The 17,787-nt window shown below is 37.1% G+C and overlaps 1 protein-coding gene across 1 annotated transcript in view; it reads right to left on the bottom strand.

Annotated features, from left to right (window-relative positions):
• LOC136864778 (uncharacterized) overlaps positions 1–17,787 on the bottom strand; it is a 111,008-nt gene that overhangs the window by 51,683 nt on the left and 41,538 nt on the right. The window contains exon 2 of the mRNA XM_067142157.2: positions 11,773–12,001. Within this exon, the coding sequence (XP_066998258.2) occupies positions 11,773–12,001 (229 nt within the window). The remainder of the gene's footprint in view (positions 1–11,772; positions 12,002–17,787) is intronic.

Here is a 17,787-nt window from a genome sequence, read left to right as displayed (position 1 = left end):
ACTGTGAAGGAAATCAGTTTCAACAGTATCTGAAATAAATTGTGAGTAGTAAATCTGTATAGGTGTACAGTATTGTTAATAATAATATTTAAATTTGTGGGCTTATATAACGGACATATTCTGAGTCATGGCCCCCCTTATGCTCAGGCAACTAGGACTATACAATCCACCGGTGGTCCATAACCTGTTAGAGGAGAGATCCTCACTTGGACTAGGTGCAAGTAGGGTAGCATCCTGCTTCATGAGTTTACCGAGCTCAAAACATTTTAAGTAAGCCTCGGACCTATGGGGTTAATGGAGTCCCACTCCCATTTGACAGGCGAGGGACTCCTTGGAAACAACTTGGCGAACGAAATGGAATTCGATGGGGAGCTATCAATAATAAGGGGACTTATGGAAGAAAGAAAGTAGAACTGGCTGAGTCAGCAAAGAGGATGCATCTGGATGTGCTAGGAGTAAGTGATATTCGGGTAAGGGGAGATAACGAGGAAGAGATAGGAGATTATAAAGTGTACTTGACGGGTGTTAGAAAGGGAAGGGCAGAGTCTGGGGTAGGGCTCTTTATCAGGAATACCATTGCACGCAAGATAGTTTCTGTTAGGCATGTAAATGAGTGAATGATGTGGGTAGATTTGTCAGTTGGAGGAATCAGAACTAGAATTGTCTCCGTGTATTCATCATGTGAGGGTGCAGATGAGGATGAAGTTGACAAGTTTTATGAAGCTTTGAGTGACATCGTGGTCAGGGTCAACAGCAAGGAAAGAATAGTGCTAATAGGCGATTTCAATGCAAGAGTCGGGAATAGAACTGAAGGATATGAAAGGGTGATTGGTAAATGTGGGGAGGATATGGAAGCTAATGGGAACGAGAAGCGTTTGCTGGACTTCTGTGCTAGTATGGGTTTAGCAGTTACGAATACATTCTTCAAGCATAAGGTTATTCACCACTACACATGGGAGGCTAGGGGTACCAGATCATTAATAGACTATATCTTAACCGACTTTGAATTCAGGAAATCTGTTAGGAATGTAGGAGTTTTCCGGGGATTTCTCAGTGATACAGACCACTATCTGATCTGTAGTGAACTAAGTATCTCTAGGCCTAGGGTAGAGAAAGTGAAATCTGTCTGCAAACGAATAAGGGTAGAAAATCTCCAGGACGAGGAAATTAGACAGAAGTACATGGATATGATTAGCGAGAATTTACGAACAGAAGACATTAAGCAGGTTCAGGATATAGAAAGTGAATGGGTGGCATACAGGGATGCTGTAGTAGAAACAGCAAGGGAATGCCTAGGAACAACTGTATGTAAAGACGGGAAAAAGCGAACATCTTGGTGGAATGATGAAGTGAGAGCAGCTTGTATACGTAAAAAGAAGGCTTATCAGAAATGGTTCCAAACAAGGACCGAGGCAGACAGGGATTTGTGCGTAGATGAAAGAAACAGAGCAAAACAAATAGTTGTTGAATCCAAAAAGATGCCGTGGGAAGATTTTGGTAATAACCTGGAAAGGCTAGGTCAAGCAACAGGGAAACCTTTCTGGACTGTAATAAAGAATCTTAGGAAGGGAGGGAAAAAGGAAATGAACAGTGTTTTGAGTAATTCAGGTGAACTCATAATAGATCCCAGGGAATCTCTGGAGAGGTGGAGGGAATATTTTGAACATCTTCTCATTGTAAATGGAAATTATCCTGGTGGTGTTGCGAACAGCCAAGCTCATGGGGAGGAAGAAAATGATGTTGGTGAAATTATTCTTGAGGAAGTGGAAACTCCATTGTCATAAAGCAGCAGGAATAGATGAAATTAGACCTGAAATGGTGATGTATAGTGGGAAGGCAAGGATGAAATGGCTTCATAGAGTAGTAAGATTAGCATGGAGTGCTGGTAAGGTACCTTCAGATTGGACAAAAGCAGTAATTCCACCTATCTATAAGCAAGGGAACAGGAAGGATTGCAACAACTATCGAGGTATCTCATTGATTAGTACACCAGGCAAAGTATTCACTGGCATCTTGGAAGGTAGGGTGTGATCAGTCGTTGAGAGGAAGTTGGATGAAATCCAGTGTGGTTTCAGACCACAGAGAGGCTGTCAGGATCAGATTTTCAGCATGCACCAGGTAATTGAAAAATGCTATGAGAGGAATAGGCAGTTGTGTTTATGTTTCGTAGATCTAGAGAAAGCATATGACAGGGTACCAAGGGAAAAGATGTTCGCTATACTGGGGGACTATGGAATTAAATGTAGATTATTAAAATCAATCAAAGGTATTTATGTTTATGTTGGGCTTCAGTGAGAATTGATGGCAGAATGAGTTCTTGGTTCAGGGTACTTACAGGGGTTAGACAAGGCTGTAATCTTTCACCTTTACTTTTTGTAGTTTACATGGATCATCCGCTGAAAGGTATAAAATGGCAGGGAGGGATTCAGTTAGGTGGAAACATGGTAAGCAGTCTGGCCTATGCTGACGACTTGGTCTTAATGGCAGATTATGCCGAAAGCCTGCAGTCTAATATCTTGGAACTTGAAAATAGGTGTAATGAGTATGGTATGAAAATTAGCCTTTCGAAGACTAAATTGATGTCAGTAGGTAAAAAATTCAACGGAATTGAATGTCAGAGTGGTGATACAAAGCTGGAACAGGTCGATAATTTCAAGTATTTAGGTTGTGAGTTCTCCCAGGATGGTAATATAGTAAGTGAGATTGAATCAAGGTGTAGTAAAGCTAATGCAGTGAGCCTGCAGTTGCGATCAACAGTATTCTGTAAGAAGGAAGTCAGCTCCCAGACGAAACTATCTTTACATCGGTCTGTTTTCAGACCAACTTTGCTTTACGGGAGCAAAAGCTGGGTGGACTCAGGATATCTTATTCATAAGTTAGAAGTAACAGACATGAAAGTAGCAAGAATGATTGCTGGTACAAACAGGTGGGAACAATGGCAGGAGAGTACTTTGAATGAGGAGATAAAGGCTAATTTAGGAATGAACTCGATGGATGAAGCTGTACGCATAAACCGGCTTCGGTGGTGGGGTCATGTGAGGCGAATGGAGGAGGATAGGTTACCTAGGAGAATAATGGACTCTGTTATGGAGGGTAAGAGAAGTAGAGGTAGACCAAGATGATGATTGTTAGACTCAGTTTCTAACGATTTAAAGATAAGAGATATGAAACTAAATGAGGCCACAATACTAGTTGCAAATGGAGGATTGTGGTGACGTTTAGTAAATTCACAGAGGCTTGCAGACTGAACGCTGATAGGCATAACAGTCTATAATGATGAAGTATTGTCCCCTTCAAAAGTGGTAATATTTTATTAGAAAGAAAATGATTTATTTCATCAGTGTGTTGGGACATTATTTTAATCGGCAAGAGGGTGAGATTCCGTATTTCGTGCCAGTACGAGCTAGTCACTTCGCGAACCGGTTTTCCCGACCTACAGAGAGCACGAGGGAGCAGGCTGGAATTCCTGTTATGTGGCCTTCAGACACATGTGTGCGTACCACGTGACACGGCGAGCAGGCAGATCTCAATCGATCAATAAATGGAAAGTCAAGTGACGTAAAACTGGAGCAGCCAATAAAAGGGACAACTTTCACTGGAATTCAACAAATCCACCAATTAGATGTAATTAAGAGACACACCTATGTCTTACGACAGGAAATTAATGGTAATTCCAGAGGAAAATTTGGTAGAGGGTTTTATACTTCTGAACGCTAAATTTGAGCATTACTCTGACTGCAGCAACCGAAGAGACTGGACGTCGTTTGCTTCATCGGAAGACTTTACATTGGAGAAGGCATCGAGGACTATATAAACAGCAATTCAGACACTCGAAAAATTTCACTACGATTAATTTAGGGTTGTTCTAAGATAAGTGTCTTCAGCCAGATTATAAAGCATCGAGAGTGAATCCTGGGCTATTTCTAAGACTTTTTGTTAGTTTCAGCTTTCTACAAGAACTTGGAAGAAGAAAGGTCCTGAGTTCGAGTTTACGGCAAGATGGTTATCCAGCTCCACGAAGAATACTGCAAGTTCCTGTACATCGTCAACGCCTCCATGAGTCACTAAACATGTAAGGCATCGGACATGGGCGAGACTTCGTTCGATGGAAGGTGATGTGACCACGTGCTAGGTCATCAGCCGCAATCCAGTTCACACCAGTCACATGAGTATTCTTTAAGAATTCAATTGCTTTCTATCTTTGTAAATATCTGTAAACGTAGCCTTACTTATTCCTTTGGATTTCTATTAGTTTTGCAGTAGTTTGATTTTTCATTCTTCCTTCTTTGGTGAGAGGTAGTTAGAACCCTTGGAATGAGTGTGTGTTTGCTCTATTAGTTAGAAATGAATGTGAGTCATCGAGAGAGACCTTAACTGTCCTAAGAATTTAGAAGACAGGTGAGATAAAAATTAAATGAACCCCGCGTTAATTTTGATTAGTTTTGAAATAATTTGAAAGTTATTTAAAACAAATTAGGACAGTGTTCTAGTGTTTTTCTTCGTGTAGAATTTCATTCTATGATTGTACGACATGTTTATGGGTTCGAATTTATTTAGAGTCATCCGAATAACTTCACACGACAACTTTACGAATGAGATTATGCACGGTCAGGAATATAATAATAATAATGAGTAAAAATAATTAAAGCTAATTACGGGCTAAAATGATTTAATAAGGTCATGAGTTTAATGTTAGTTATTTTTGGAAAGTATTATCGTGTGCTCACTTTATGTAAAGTAAGCCTGGAACATGGCAAATTCTCCGGACAGAGTATCGACGAATTATAGGTATATTTTTGCGCTATGAATTTGAGTATGACTTGCAGATGGGCATTATATTTTGAGTAATAATTTATGCACCCATTAGAGTCAATTTTGGGAAGAGATGTGTCACTGGACATGATTTCTTCGAGCTTCAGTGCAGAATAATTGAGAGCCACGACATTATGATGAATAAAAATAAATGCCGCAACTCATGTACCGTTAGCGCGTATTCTATTATTTTGACCTGTGTTACAATTATTCTATTCGCTAAATTAGGATGATTTCTGTTTAATATACTCCTTGAACATTGTTGTATAGTTAATTTCTTTGTATAAGTGATAACCTTAATTCTATCACACTCTGAATTGATACCTGGGATGTGTGTGATAATGTCATCTGGAGAATGATTTCCCTAATTCGCAGTAAAATCCTAAAATTAATAATAATGGGTTAGTGTTCGTGTAAATAATGTTATAATAACGCCGTGTACCCCTGTGTGAATGTGTGATGTGAGATTTGATCCTATTCTGTGTTTTTTGGAATATTTCATGTACGATTTTGTGAAGATAATTTTCATTATGTGCGTCAAAGTTTTGACCGACTTGTATTACTTCGCGTGTCCGTAATTGGATCAATTTTGAATCTTTAGAAGATTTTATCGTAATTTAAGGTTGATTAGGGCCTAATTTACTAACTCAAAGTGAATAAGAGAAGGCAACGTCCGTGGACTGATGTCACGAGATTTAATTGTTAGATGTTGTACAGTCACTTTCTGCATAAAATTGAGCAAAAGTTAAGGTGATATAAGTTCAAGTAAAAGTTATTAGAAGAAGTTTATTCAATCAATAATTATATAAACGAAGTAATTGTTGAAAGGAAAGTCTAGGGAAGACTTGCTAATCATAAATTAATGAATTAAATAATTTTCAATAATTTAAATAAGGAGGAGAAAATAGTCATTTTCTTGGAAAATAATTGAAACCCAGGAGGGAAGATTTTAATTTTAATAATTGGATTATCATCATAAGAGAAGGATATTAGATATTATTTTGTTTTCCAATCAATTTTTCAGTAAGTTAATGGTTTCTATATTTATTATTGCAGAAAAGAACAATCATTGAAAATTTATTTGAGCGAGATCCCTCACGAATGAAAGCACGAGGAGAAGATGTTTTTCAAGAATCCAACCCAGATTTTGTTAATTTAATTGTTTTCTTTAAAAGAGTGTTAGTTTAATAAATGTGTAAACCTATTTTAGTCTCCTTTCATTTGTCGCTAGTCCTTCATCTATCCCTGCCTTTAAAATTTTCTGCGCAGCCAACAGCGAACGGTCCACCACTGAGACCCTCGCTCTCCGGCGAGCTGAGCCCGGCATAAAGGGGGCAGTATGTATGTATGTATGTATGTATGTATGTATGTATGTATGTATGTAAGTATGTATGTATATTATTCTGTAGTTGCTGAATGTCTTGATTTTCTAGCAGCAATGGAACACGCTTCCTGCTGTATGGCTTCCCGCTCTGTGGTCTTCCCTGCGCAAGTTGGCCGTTGTCTGAATGATGCAGAAGTTTCCTCATAAAATGAATGCACTGTACCTTAACTTAAATCACTGACAAACATTTTACTCAGCTTCAATCATAAACAAATCTTTTGTTGCACAAAATGAGACGTGGAGATCCCTATTCAGAATGGGGAGTGCTTACAACTATTTTCACCTTGCTGTGCACACAAGACTGATGCATGTAGTGCTGCATTTCAGTCTGCCTTTAGCTGCATGCTTCTAGTAGCAAGAAAATATGCACAGTCTCAATGTGGCATTATGTATGTACAGTAGTAAGACAGTGAGAAAAGTGCAATAAGCAGTACAGACTGCCATCAAAACTGATAAACACAGAGGGAAAATGTTTGGCTTGTAAAAATGAGCAGCAGTGGCGTATGCTGGGAACAAGACGTGGGCTACCACTAGACTTAGGTTACCCATTCTCGATACAGTAGTTGGTTTAGTGAACGTCAAGCCTTCAGCGTTTCGAGCCGCAGCTAATAGTCAATGGAGTAGCCTGCTGTGATGTCAAGGCTGCTTCACAAGCTACTACCCTGGCCTCTACTAATGCCAATGCTCAACCCCTGATCAGTGGAGATGGTAGCCTAAAGTTTAGCAAATTAAAGTCTGGCTTTGTGGCTAAATGGATAGAAGCTTGCCTTTGGTCTGATGGCCCCAGTTCTGTTCTCAGAATCAACCCTCTCATACTGTTAATTCCCCTTGGCTTGGTGACTCTGCTTGTCACTTGTACGTATTCCAAAGACAATATTAAATTTTGTGTTAAAGATTCTGGTGCAGAATGACTTCCAAACTGCCAGATTATACTTTGTTCCACCACACTCAAGATGCTAGTAATACGCTAAAGTTAATGGCAGAAATTTGTGTTCATCGATTAAAAGCTAAAGCCTTTCATAAATTGATGAAGCAAATAATTTTACTTTTGATTTACAGCTGGTACAACCTCTTCTGAACCTCTTCTAAAATGGAATATAGTGGAGGCATATTACAGCTGCCAAATATCGTGTTATAGTTTTTTATATGACAAATATAGGAACAACAGAACTAGTCTTATGTGTGGAATGAAACCAAAGCTGGAAGAGGGTCACATAAAATCTCTTCAGCTCTCATGGACTTTCTGTAATGAAATGAAATGTCGTATGGCTTTTAGTGCCGGGATATCCTAGGACGGGTTCGGCTCGCCAAGTGCAGGTCTTTCTATTTGATGCCTGTAGGCGTCCTGCACGTCGTGATGAGGATGAAATGATGATGAAGACAGCACATACACCCAGCCCCCGGGCCATTGGAATTAACCAATTAAGGTTAAAATCCCCGACCCGGCCAGGAATCGAACCCGGGACCCTCTGAACCGAAGGCCAGTACGCTGATCGTTCAGCCAACGAGTCGGACTGGACTTTCTCTGAAAGAAATGTACTGATCAGTCCACAGTAGTTCTCAGACCTATTGGGGATGCTTACATTTGGCAGAATAAAAATCAGCATCCAACAAATGCAGTTGCATTCTGACTGTTTCAGAGATCTCCTCCACAAATAAGGGAAGTGTGTTTATTTTTTAAAGTTCATGGACATACATTTTTGACAGCAGATAGGCCCTTTGGATGAGTTGAAAGGAAACTACATAAAATTCTTGAAATCACGAATCCCGAGAAATACGTGGAAATTAAAAATGAAATAGAGGAAACAAGGAAATTAGGAAATGATTGGCAGTTAAAAGATTTCAAAGAGTCGACAAATTATGGATAAAAGATGCAACAGTGAGGTGAAAAGAATCATCATGAAGTTAGATAACTTTACTGCAAATAGTGATGAAAATATAATGTTGAGAACAGAACTTCATTATCATTTTGATGATGGGGAAACATGGGTAAAGATCCATTAGTACAGCCAAGGTACCTATGATACCACTATCAAGCAGAATAAATAATGAGAAAAGTAAAGATGTGAATAAATTTCTTATCCTAGAATCTGATGAAAACTGGAAAGAAGAAGAATACCTGGAGTCTTTCGTACAAGCCTTGGATCTCTCAAGTACCACAGAACAAGATGAAGGGAACATGGTATATGACTGCTTAGGAGAGCCAGGCTGAGTTGCTTAGACAGTAGAGCACTGGCCTTCTGACTACAAGCAGGCAGGATTTTGTGTGGTATTTGAATGTGCTCAAATATGCCAGCCAGATGTTGGTAGATTTACTGGCATGTACAAAAATCCTGCGGGACAAAATTCTGGCACCTCAGCATCTCTGAAGCTGGAAAAGTAGGTAGTGGGGCATAAAACCAATAAGGAGAAGAACCTGAACTGAGCAAAACGTAATAAATGAATACTGAAACTGTGATAAGAATGATTAGAACCCTATTGCAACATATTTTTGTTTAATTTGGGTTCCCAGAACTGTGTTTATTTTCATTCATTTTCAGTTATGTTAAAAAATACAGATTGTTCTGTAATTTTGTGACTTTTGTTAGAACTAACAAACATCCTTCAAAATAATGTTCTAGCCAGTTAAAAATAAAAGTTTGGATCACAATGTATAATATCCTATGTGTCACCATCAAAACGTATAAACACATTTGAATTTCCTAGGACATCCATAATTTCAGGATTCGTTTGAAGATGGAATCTCAATCATTATCCTAGCAAGTGGTTTAACATCGCACTAACATATCAAAGCATTTCGGCGACAGAAGGATAGGAAGGGATTAGGTTTGGGAAGGAAGCGGCTACCTGGTGTGAAAATGGGTAACTACAGAAAAACATTTTCAGGGCTGCCAACAGAGGAGTTCGATCTCACCATCTCCTGAATGTAAGCTCACATCCACACGACCCTCACCGCATGGCCAACTCACTCAGTGGCACAAGCCAAACGTTCAAAAATGCAAAACAATTCGATCAGTGCTTTAACATCGTTCAGTTTTCATCTATCCTGAGAAATATGTGTCAAGGGACCTTATATGATTTGATTTTTTTCTCCTTTGCTCTGTCTCACTACCACCTTATAGTCTCAGTCAGAGATAAAAGAATAACAAAAGTAACTAATGTTAATCACTTTATTGCCACACTGTTCTTAACATTGTTTTTCCTTGGTTTCCAGGCAATATTTTACTGGCAATAATAATAATAATAATAATAATAATAATAATAATAATAATAATAATAACAACAACAATAATAATAACAACAACAACAACAACACCTACTAACCAAGCTCGATATTTTCACTATTTACCCATGGGTTTAGAGAATTGTTTCCGAGTTATACTAGTCCATTACACTTGCATCATGTTTGGTCAATGTATGCCTCTAATTCCTATCTAGAGTAACATGACAGGTCTGTTGTACAGAGACGACAACCTCCAGCCTGTAGTTACAGGATTTTCTGCCACTGTGAGCGAGAGTTTTACACTAGTCGATGATGATGCTTGTGCACATCGAACCTGGGTGGTCAATCAATTCTTGAGACACATGGCATACAGCAAATGGTGTGGCTGTCATATTTTGTCGACATGAACTGTGCAGAACATGCATGGCGTTAACTCAAGTGAACAACTGTCCACTATCCTAATCCTCCTGTTAACATTCAGCAACTGACTGAACCTGCTATCCAAGAGCAGAATGATCTGCCCCAAAACATGTTGGATTCTTTAGTGCCGAGTATGCTTCCTTGTGTTCAAGCTATATACACTGTATTGATCTGCCACACAATGAACAATAAGTGTTCAACATCCCACATTACCAACCTTGTGGTTTTGTTGCATTTTAATTGCTTCTGCACAGCTGACTGTATGCTTTTTCTTTGTATACATAATGCATTATGTACTTACATACAAATGGCAAAGTACAAAGTGCACTAAACCAGAACGTGCAAAACTTTTTAAATACTTATCACTCTTTTAATAGGCATGGTATCAGGGGCATAACATTAGGGCCTGCAACGCAGGTGGGCCTGGCATTTAAGGGGCTTGCATCTAGCAGCAGTTTATTGTATTGAGTGTAACACAGCACAGCTGTAAACAATGCTCCCTCTTGCCATCTCTCGCAACACCGTGGCATGCTCTTCATAAAAGACATGCACCAAATTATTTTAAAATAATTGCAGCAGTGAAAATTGACACTAAAATATCATATTTTAGTTAGAAAATTATACATTATTGTTGTTTAGTGCATCTGAGATCGTATTATGAACCAATTTTGCCAAATATTTTACTATTGTCACACATTTCTTCGACAAGAGCGTATAATTCTGATAAGAATTTGATATAGTAACAATCAGTCAACTCAGTTCTGAAAGAGCTCTCTTTGCATGAAGTTAGTAATAGGCTAATCATTTGTATGATTTTATATTTTTTAAACATTATTTGAACAGTTTTTTATTTAATTTTGTGTGTGAGTTATATTTTTCTGTGTTGTAATCGAATAAATTATTATCACCGAGACGTCGGTATCGGTTAGAGAGTATTGTTCTGTAACCATTGAAAAATCAAACCAATTAAAGTTAAGCACAAACATCTAAGTGGTTTATCGTTAGCAACTCAGCAACTTAGTCGTTAAACTATGGAGGCAGTTAAATAATACCCATTAAACATTATTTAATAATGATCTTATGATAACAAGTAATTCCTTTGTTCATGTAACTTGACAATATATTGCATTACTTGTATCTGCTGTAATTAAATTTATACTAAGTTATTCATAGGTTTTACATTTGATTTGAGGGGGCCTGAAGTTTTATTTTTTCAGGCAGGTCCGTATCACAAACATTACGTTCTGCATGGGATATTGGGGGAATAAATTGCAGCACATTCATTGTATCACTCTTCTTTTCTTCCATCATTGGCTAAGGCACATTACAGAGATTTTTTGTGCAATCTGTCCAAGAAGTACTTGTTTGGCTATCATTTTGCCCCATTACACACCACTGTAGGTTAAATAGCCAAAGAGCCCCTCTAGGATAAACTTCTTGTAAAGCACAGGGCCGATGACCTTAGATGTTAGCATCATCATCATCATCATCATCATCATCATCTTTATCTTTCTAAAGCAGCTTTAAAGGATCATCTCTAGTTCCATAATCAGCCAGATAACTTGGCTCACTAACAAAGTCATCTAAATGATCAAAATCCATTTTATAATTGCAGTGGAAAATATGTGTCTTGAATAATAGCAAACATATTTACTGAAGCACCAGAATACTCGTTGCTCACATCAAACAAAACAGATAGAGGCCAAATAATATATATGTGGTATGCACCACTCTTTGCTCTGATATTTCCAACTTATTCCAACCAACAATAATTAAGTGCTACTATCTACTGTAGTTGTACTAAGAAAGGAACTATGACATATAACTATGCCATAAAACTGAAGCTGGTATTTGAAAAACCCAAAACTTGACTCTTACACCATGTTGGGGTCACCGGTTTATATAGCAGATGCTGATCTGAAACATGACTTACCTTGCCGTGGTAACTCAACATATTCCACTCCAGGCCCCGAGGTCCAGTCACACTGGACACTGCAAGGAGATGAACTCGTATGATTGCTGTTGTTTGTAAGGGTGCGCTGCAAAAATGCAGGTAGTGGAGGCGGTGGTATTCCCAGAATTGTGTCAGGAGGTGGACCCAAATCACCACACTCCACGCAAGATGCATTTATGTAGAGGAGAAGGTCCACGCCACTCCCCATCTAAAACAAAAAGATAGTTTTCATAGATACCTTAATGGAATCTGACATCTGAAAGGCTATAGAAGCCTTCTCTCCAAACAACTCAAAATACATTTTGGAGGCTACCCTAAAGGAGACTTTGAGAAACAAAGTGACCAACACAGTTTGGAAATTTGAATTTCAATAGTTAAGTATTATAATGGGCACAACCATTGGAAGTTTCCACCTTAGATTATAGGAAGCTTATGTTGTTTGGGTCTTCAGTACATAGACTGGTTTGATACAGCTCTCCATGCTGCCCTATCCTCTGCTAACCTTTCATTTCCATGTAACTACTACATCTTATATTTACTCTAAGGCGACACTCCGGAGATAAACATTGTTATTTTGGTCATTTTGGTGAATTTTTTTAAATGACTGAAATTGAAAGGATTGAGGTTTTTTCTCTTGTCACGAAGTTATTCTACTGAATTCAATCAATTTATCACTGTAACAATGCTTTGTTTGCTAATTGTAATTTTACATTTAAATTGCATTTTTCTCCCATAATATTCTGCCAAATGTAACAACATTTGTATGGTATATGTATCACAGCTATATTAAGAAACCCGCACATGGAATTTTTGAATTGCAGAATTTTTTCAAGTAGTAGGGATTTTTAAGTCCAAAATTTTAGAACGTAAAAATTACACAAACTTTAGTACGATATATCTCCTTTATAAATTACGTACAGAAAAATCGATATGTAGTGCTTTTAAAAGAAGTATTATCTACCTACTTACAAATTTACATTAACATGTTAATTAAATTTCACAAGAAAAATGGAATAAAAAATTTCAAAAACAAAAATTTATTCTGGAAAAACTATTAATTGTATAAGAAAGAAATGTTTGTGATATCTCTACTTTTATGTAAGTGACAGACATTCCCACAAAGTTTCGTGATATTCCATGCATTAGGTAAAAACATATTTTTATCTCCGGAGTGTCACCTTAATCTGTTTTTCATATTCATGCCGTGGTCGACCCCTACCATTCTTCTACCTACACTTCCCTCTGAAACTAACTGAAGAAGTGCTGGGCGTTTTAAGATGTGTCCTATCATTCTTTATCTTCTTCTCATCAAATATGGCACAACCATTCTCCTATCACCCATTCAATCAGTCTACCCATCATACCTTCAGTGTTCTTCTGTACCACCACATTTCAAAAGCTTCTATTCTCCTTTTTTCTGTGATAGGTTTTGTTCATGTTTCACTTTCATACAATGCCATACAACAGACAAAAGTCTTCTAAAACACCTTCCTAGTACCGGTACCTATATCAGTGTTTGAAGTGAATACATTTCTTTTCTTAAGAAAAGCCTTCCTTGCTTGTGCTAGTCTGCATTTTATGTTGTCCTTACTTTGGCCATCGTTAGTTATTCTACCATCCAAGTAACCTAACATTTTCTACATAACCTGATTTTGTCCAGCTGCACTCCATTACTTTTGTTTTAGATTTATTTATTTTCATCTTGTGCTCCTTCTCCAAACTGTGTCCATACTGTGACCATATCGGTCATGTACATATTTATTTAATAATTATTTTAGGCAGTGAAAACTTTTGTTAAGCTCCCTTGTATATATTATAGAATGTTGCATTAGGTTGCATCTGTTTGCACAACGCTTCTAACTTGGTAAACATGACTCCGTCGTAACTGAAGGAATCCCCAGATAGAGAGAGAGAGAGAGAGAGAGAGATGAAAAATGACAAGGAAAGATAATCAATACTAATACCTACGCCTGCTATAAAATTGGCCGAAACATGGCGATGCCAACGTGCAAGCTTGATTTGTATGGTATGATTCCGAGATATGTATAACAATTAGTAAGAGAAACCTCAGCATGTCATATGTTTTCATAATAGACCTCTGCCAAAATTCGAGTTGTTTATAAAATGTTAACGTGTGGAAAAATACGTGACCATCTGATTATATAACCACTAATGGCGTACCCACACTAACTAAGTACGCAGAATCCTCACGGGGATTCTGTCAAGGCATCATTTTGATAATAAATTTTAAATAAACCGCCGATCAATGCATGTTCCGCACATAACAAGAGTACTTAAGAGTCTGAGTCACACATTTGAGTGCATTACCGATGTCATACAACATGTAGAACCACTAATTTTTAAAAAAGTTGTGGGGACTGACCGCTGTCTATTGTGTATGTAGGGGTAAGGTTATAAAAGTGGCAGCCATGATGACACAACTTCCACTTGACACAAAAGATTGAAGGCAGACCCACGCTCCACCGGTGTTCTGACCATACCTGTATTTGAGAGTGATAATATACATTTTGCAAATACGCGGTGTGAAAAACCTTGTCCAAGTGATAGTATTGAAAGTGTTTAAGTAACGTGACTATGAGAACTGTGTTACAGTTTTGAAAAATTGTGTTTTGAGTGACGCAACTTATTTCAACATCATTAGAGTTGTTACAGTGCAGAAGAGGACCCTGGGATTATGAACGTGCTCAGCAGGAATAGCAGTGGATTTGAACCTGTGACCCACGTCAGCGCCATGAGAGGCTAAGCGACGATTAGGGCCTTTTCCCTGGGCTCGAACCATGGATTTCATGACATGACGATAAGTATTACATGTTATAAATCTCATTTTTGGTCCGTATTGAAAATTTACAGTTCAACAACAATAAAGGTGTTTTAATTTTATCCACCTATTCAATACTTTTATTTTCACTTATAGTAGTTACATAAATAAACTCACAGTTAAATGGGACATGTTTCGCCCTCAATTAAGGGCATCTTCAGCCTAAAAACAATCATCAAGAGTACAACTAATATTAAAAGTGGAAGCTAAAAGTTTAGCCAGTTATTAAAATTCGGGACATAAAAATGTGAAAAATGATACAATATATAAAGATGCTAATGGAAACACTGTCCTTTATTGTTGTTGATTTGATGATAAGTACCGAAAATATAAATTTGATCTAAACAAATGCAGGGTTATGTAATATGTAGATCACATAAATTAGGTTAGAAATGTAAATTGCATGTATTCTTGAATTAGAGAGAGAGAACTTGTGAGTGGTCTTCATATTTGTTTCTATATTCATTTAGATGGGAATTGAAATTGTATTATATGGGCTAAAATTTCTGGCCTGAAAAATATTTAATGTTATGCATGTACGTGATTTAATGGAAAAATATCAGTAAGTCTGAGAGTGCTTTAGATTAGGTGGGAAAATGTAGATTTGATTATTGATGATCTCAAACCGTGATATGTATATTTTATTTTATGGGATATTCAAGCCTATTTTGGTAATGCATGGTAACAGTGTCTTCAAAATGCACTATCTGCTTATATCATGAAGATAGGAAGGTACTCTTGTTTTAATGTAATTTTGCATAAGAATATGTAGATGGCTGTATTAATTATATGCGTAACTTGTGACAAGCCTGGACAATGAACAAAGACCCTCCCATTTAGATAAGTGTTTTCCTTTATGTCAAGTATTCGTTTTTCTGTAATATGAGAATAACATTATGGATACGTTTAAATCCATATTTGATTTTTTTTTGTCTGAGTTCAAACTGTAGGAAAACATAGGCTGAGATATTCTATGTAGTCGGATGGATGTGAACCTGGACATTCTAAGTCTATGGACATGAAATTAAAAAGATGAATAGTGGCTTGATATTGAATTAAAGGATTGTAACAGGGCAGTGAATTAATAAGCCAGTGGAGCTTTGTTTATGATATGAGGATATCAGTTGAAATGACATTATTTACCATGATGTATTTTAAGGGAGATGATTGGACTCGCCTTGAGTTGTTGACAAGAAATATTCAGCTGCCGACCATTATTTGGTGTGGTTAGACATTGTATGATATATGACTTAGAAAGGGGTGCGTGAGCTCTTCCCTTGTGGTAGGGTCACTGCGAAGTGTATTGTTCAAGCCTGTCCACTAAGACTGAACGCTTTCATGTTTATTTCCATAAAGAAATTAAATAACTGGAACACCAGTATTATTATTGATTTGTTGATCTTATGAATAACTGAAAAAGGGAGTTTTTAGAGACCCGTCTGTCGATGTCATCCTGGTGATCATCGGTTCGAACTCCAAAGCAGACCATGGATTTTCTTTGTCACATAAATATTTCTTTTATGTTATACAGCCAGTTGCATGTGTATATTGTTTATAGTTTGTTTTAAAATATGTGTACATATTTTTTTAAATATGCTCCTTGAGTTGTGTTAAATTTTTTTTGTTTGATTGACAAAACGGTTTCTGTCTCATTATTTGTCATCGGATTCATTGTGATGTGGGTTCGATTTCCAGATCCGACATCAGTCAAATTTTATTTTGATGATCATGATTTTATCAACTAGTGTTCGCTTATTCTTTTGTTTACTTATTTAATAATATAATTATTTAGTTAGGCGACCACTCCAAGTTGTCTCCAATTTTTCGCATAGATAATTGTTTCTTCTAATAGTGAAGAAGGAATGTGATGAGAACCATCGCATTTATAAGGATATTTCTGTTCTTAAAAAAGATTTTGTACTGATTATTTCATGTAATACTTATTGTCATGTCAAAAAGTAAAAGGAACAAACAATTTTGACATTTAATCGATAAATATTAACAAAACTGAATTCATTAATTTTATCAATGAAAGGAGTGACATCTCCAAATTTGTATTTAGTCCATCGGACATTGTATATTTTATTTTCATTATATTAGAATTATTCAGGGTTAATTTCAATTAATCGTGATTTTATCAAGGATTAATAAATAGGTTTTAAAAAAACTTTTCTTCGATTGTCATTTTTGCCGGAAAAACATTGTATCCTAAATCCCTCTGTTCATTTATGCCTTTAAGTTAGTTAAGTGTTATATTATGATCTTTTGTTGCGAACGCACCATGCCACTGGGAGGCTGTTGGTTTGATTCTTTGGAACGGAGGAGTGCAGTTGATCCTTGCACAGTCCAAAGAGCTTTTGCTCACCCATCATTTTGAAGTTTATTTTTCTTCGTTTTTCTAGATGAGGTGGCATTTGACTCTAGACTAAAAAGGTCCCATACCATCGAACGCCTTGGCGTGTGGTTCTATATGGCAGTAGCCCAAAATTATGGGGACAATGATGCTGTCATGTGGTTCTATGGTGCAATGGCGTTGGTGGTAAGGTTGCAATACCATGCACCAATTTCTCCAGATCTTCTGAGGACTCAGATAAAATAAAAATATCATTGGTAAATCTCTTGATTTCATCTCCTTGGATTGTGATTAGCTTTCCAAACTCTTCTTTGATAACCAATTTGAAAAATGTTCTCCAAAAACTTCAGAATCCTCAATGGAATACTCATAGACATATGACTATTTGTTTGATATAATCAACAGTACTTTACACTTAGAATTAACAGATCATCAAATGGCGTTTCTGTGGATCAAAGAACATTCTGGCATCTTTGGCAACGAGGAAGCTGACAAATTGTCAAAAATTGGTGCTTGTGATGGCCTTAGCAAGATGCCTCCACTGCCGTATATGGACATTTATCCCCTCGTTTGACAACAAACATACCAACACTGGCTACCGGATTGGGAAATATCAACAATATGGACAGGACATAACTATCATTTAATTCAAACCAACATTCCTAAACAACCATGGTTCACAGATCTTTGTTACAGCTGAGAGTCAAAAGTATCTATAATTCGTATGCGGTTTAACCACAAAAAATTCCCGACACAACTTTTCTACATAAGAGTGGTCAGTTCTTCACAGTGTCAGTGGACT

The sequence above is a fragment of the Anabrus simplex genome, chromosome 2 (assembly GCF_040414725.1).
Source record: "Anabrus simplex isolate iqAnaSimp1 chromosome 2, ASM4041472v1, whole genome shotgun sequence".
Taxonomy (NCBI): domain Eukaryota; kingdom Metazoa; phylum Arthropoda; class Insecta; order Orthoptera; family Tettigoniidae; genus Anabrus; species Anabrus simplex.
This window is presented reverse-complemented; position numbering and strand designations above follow the sequence as displayed.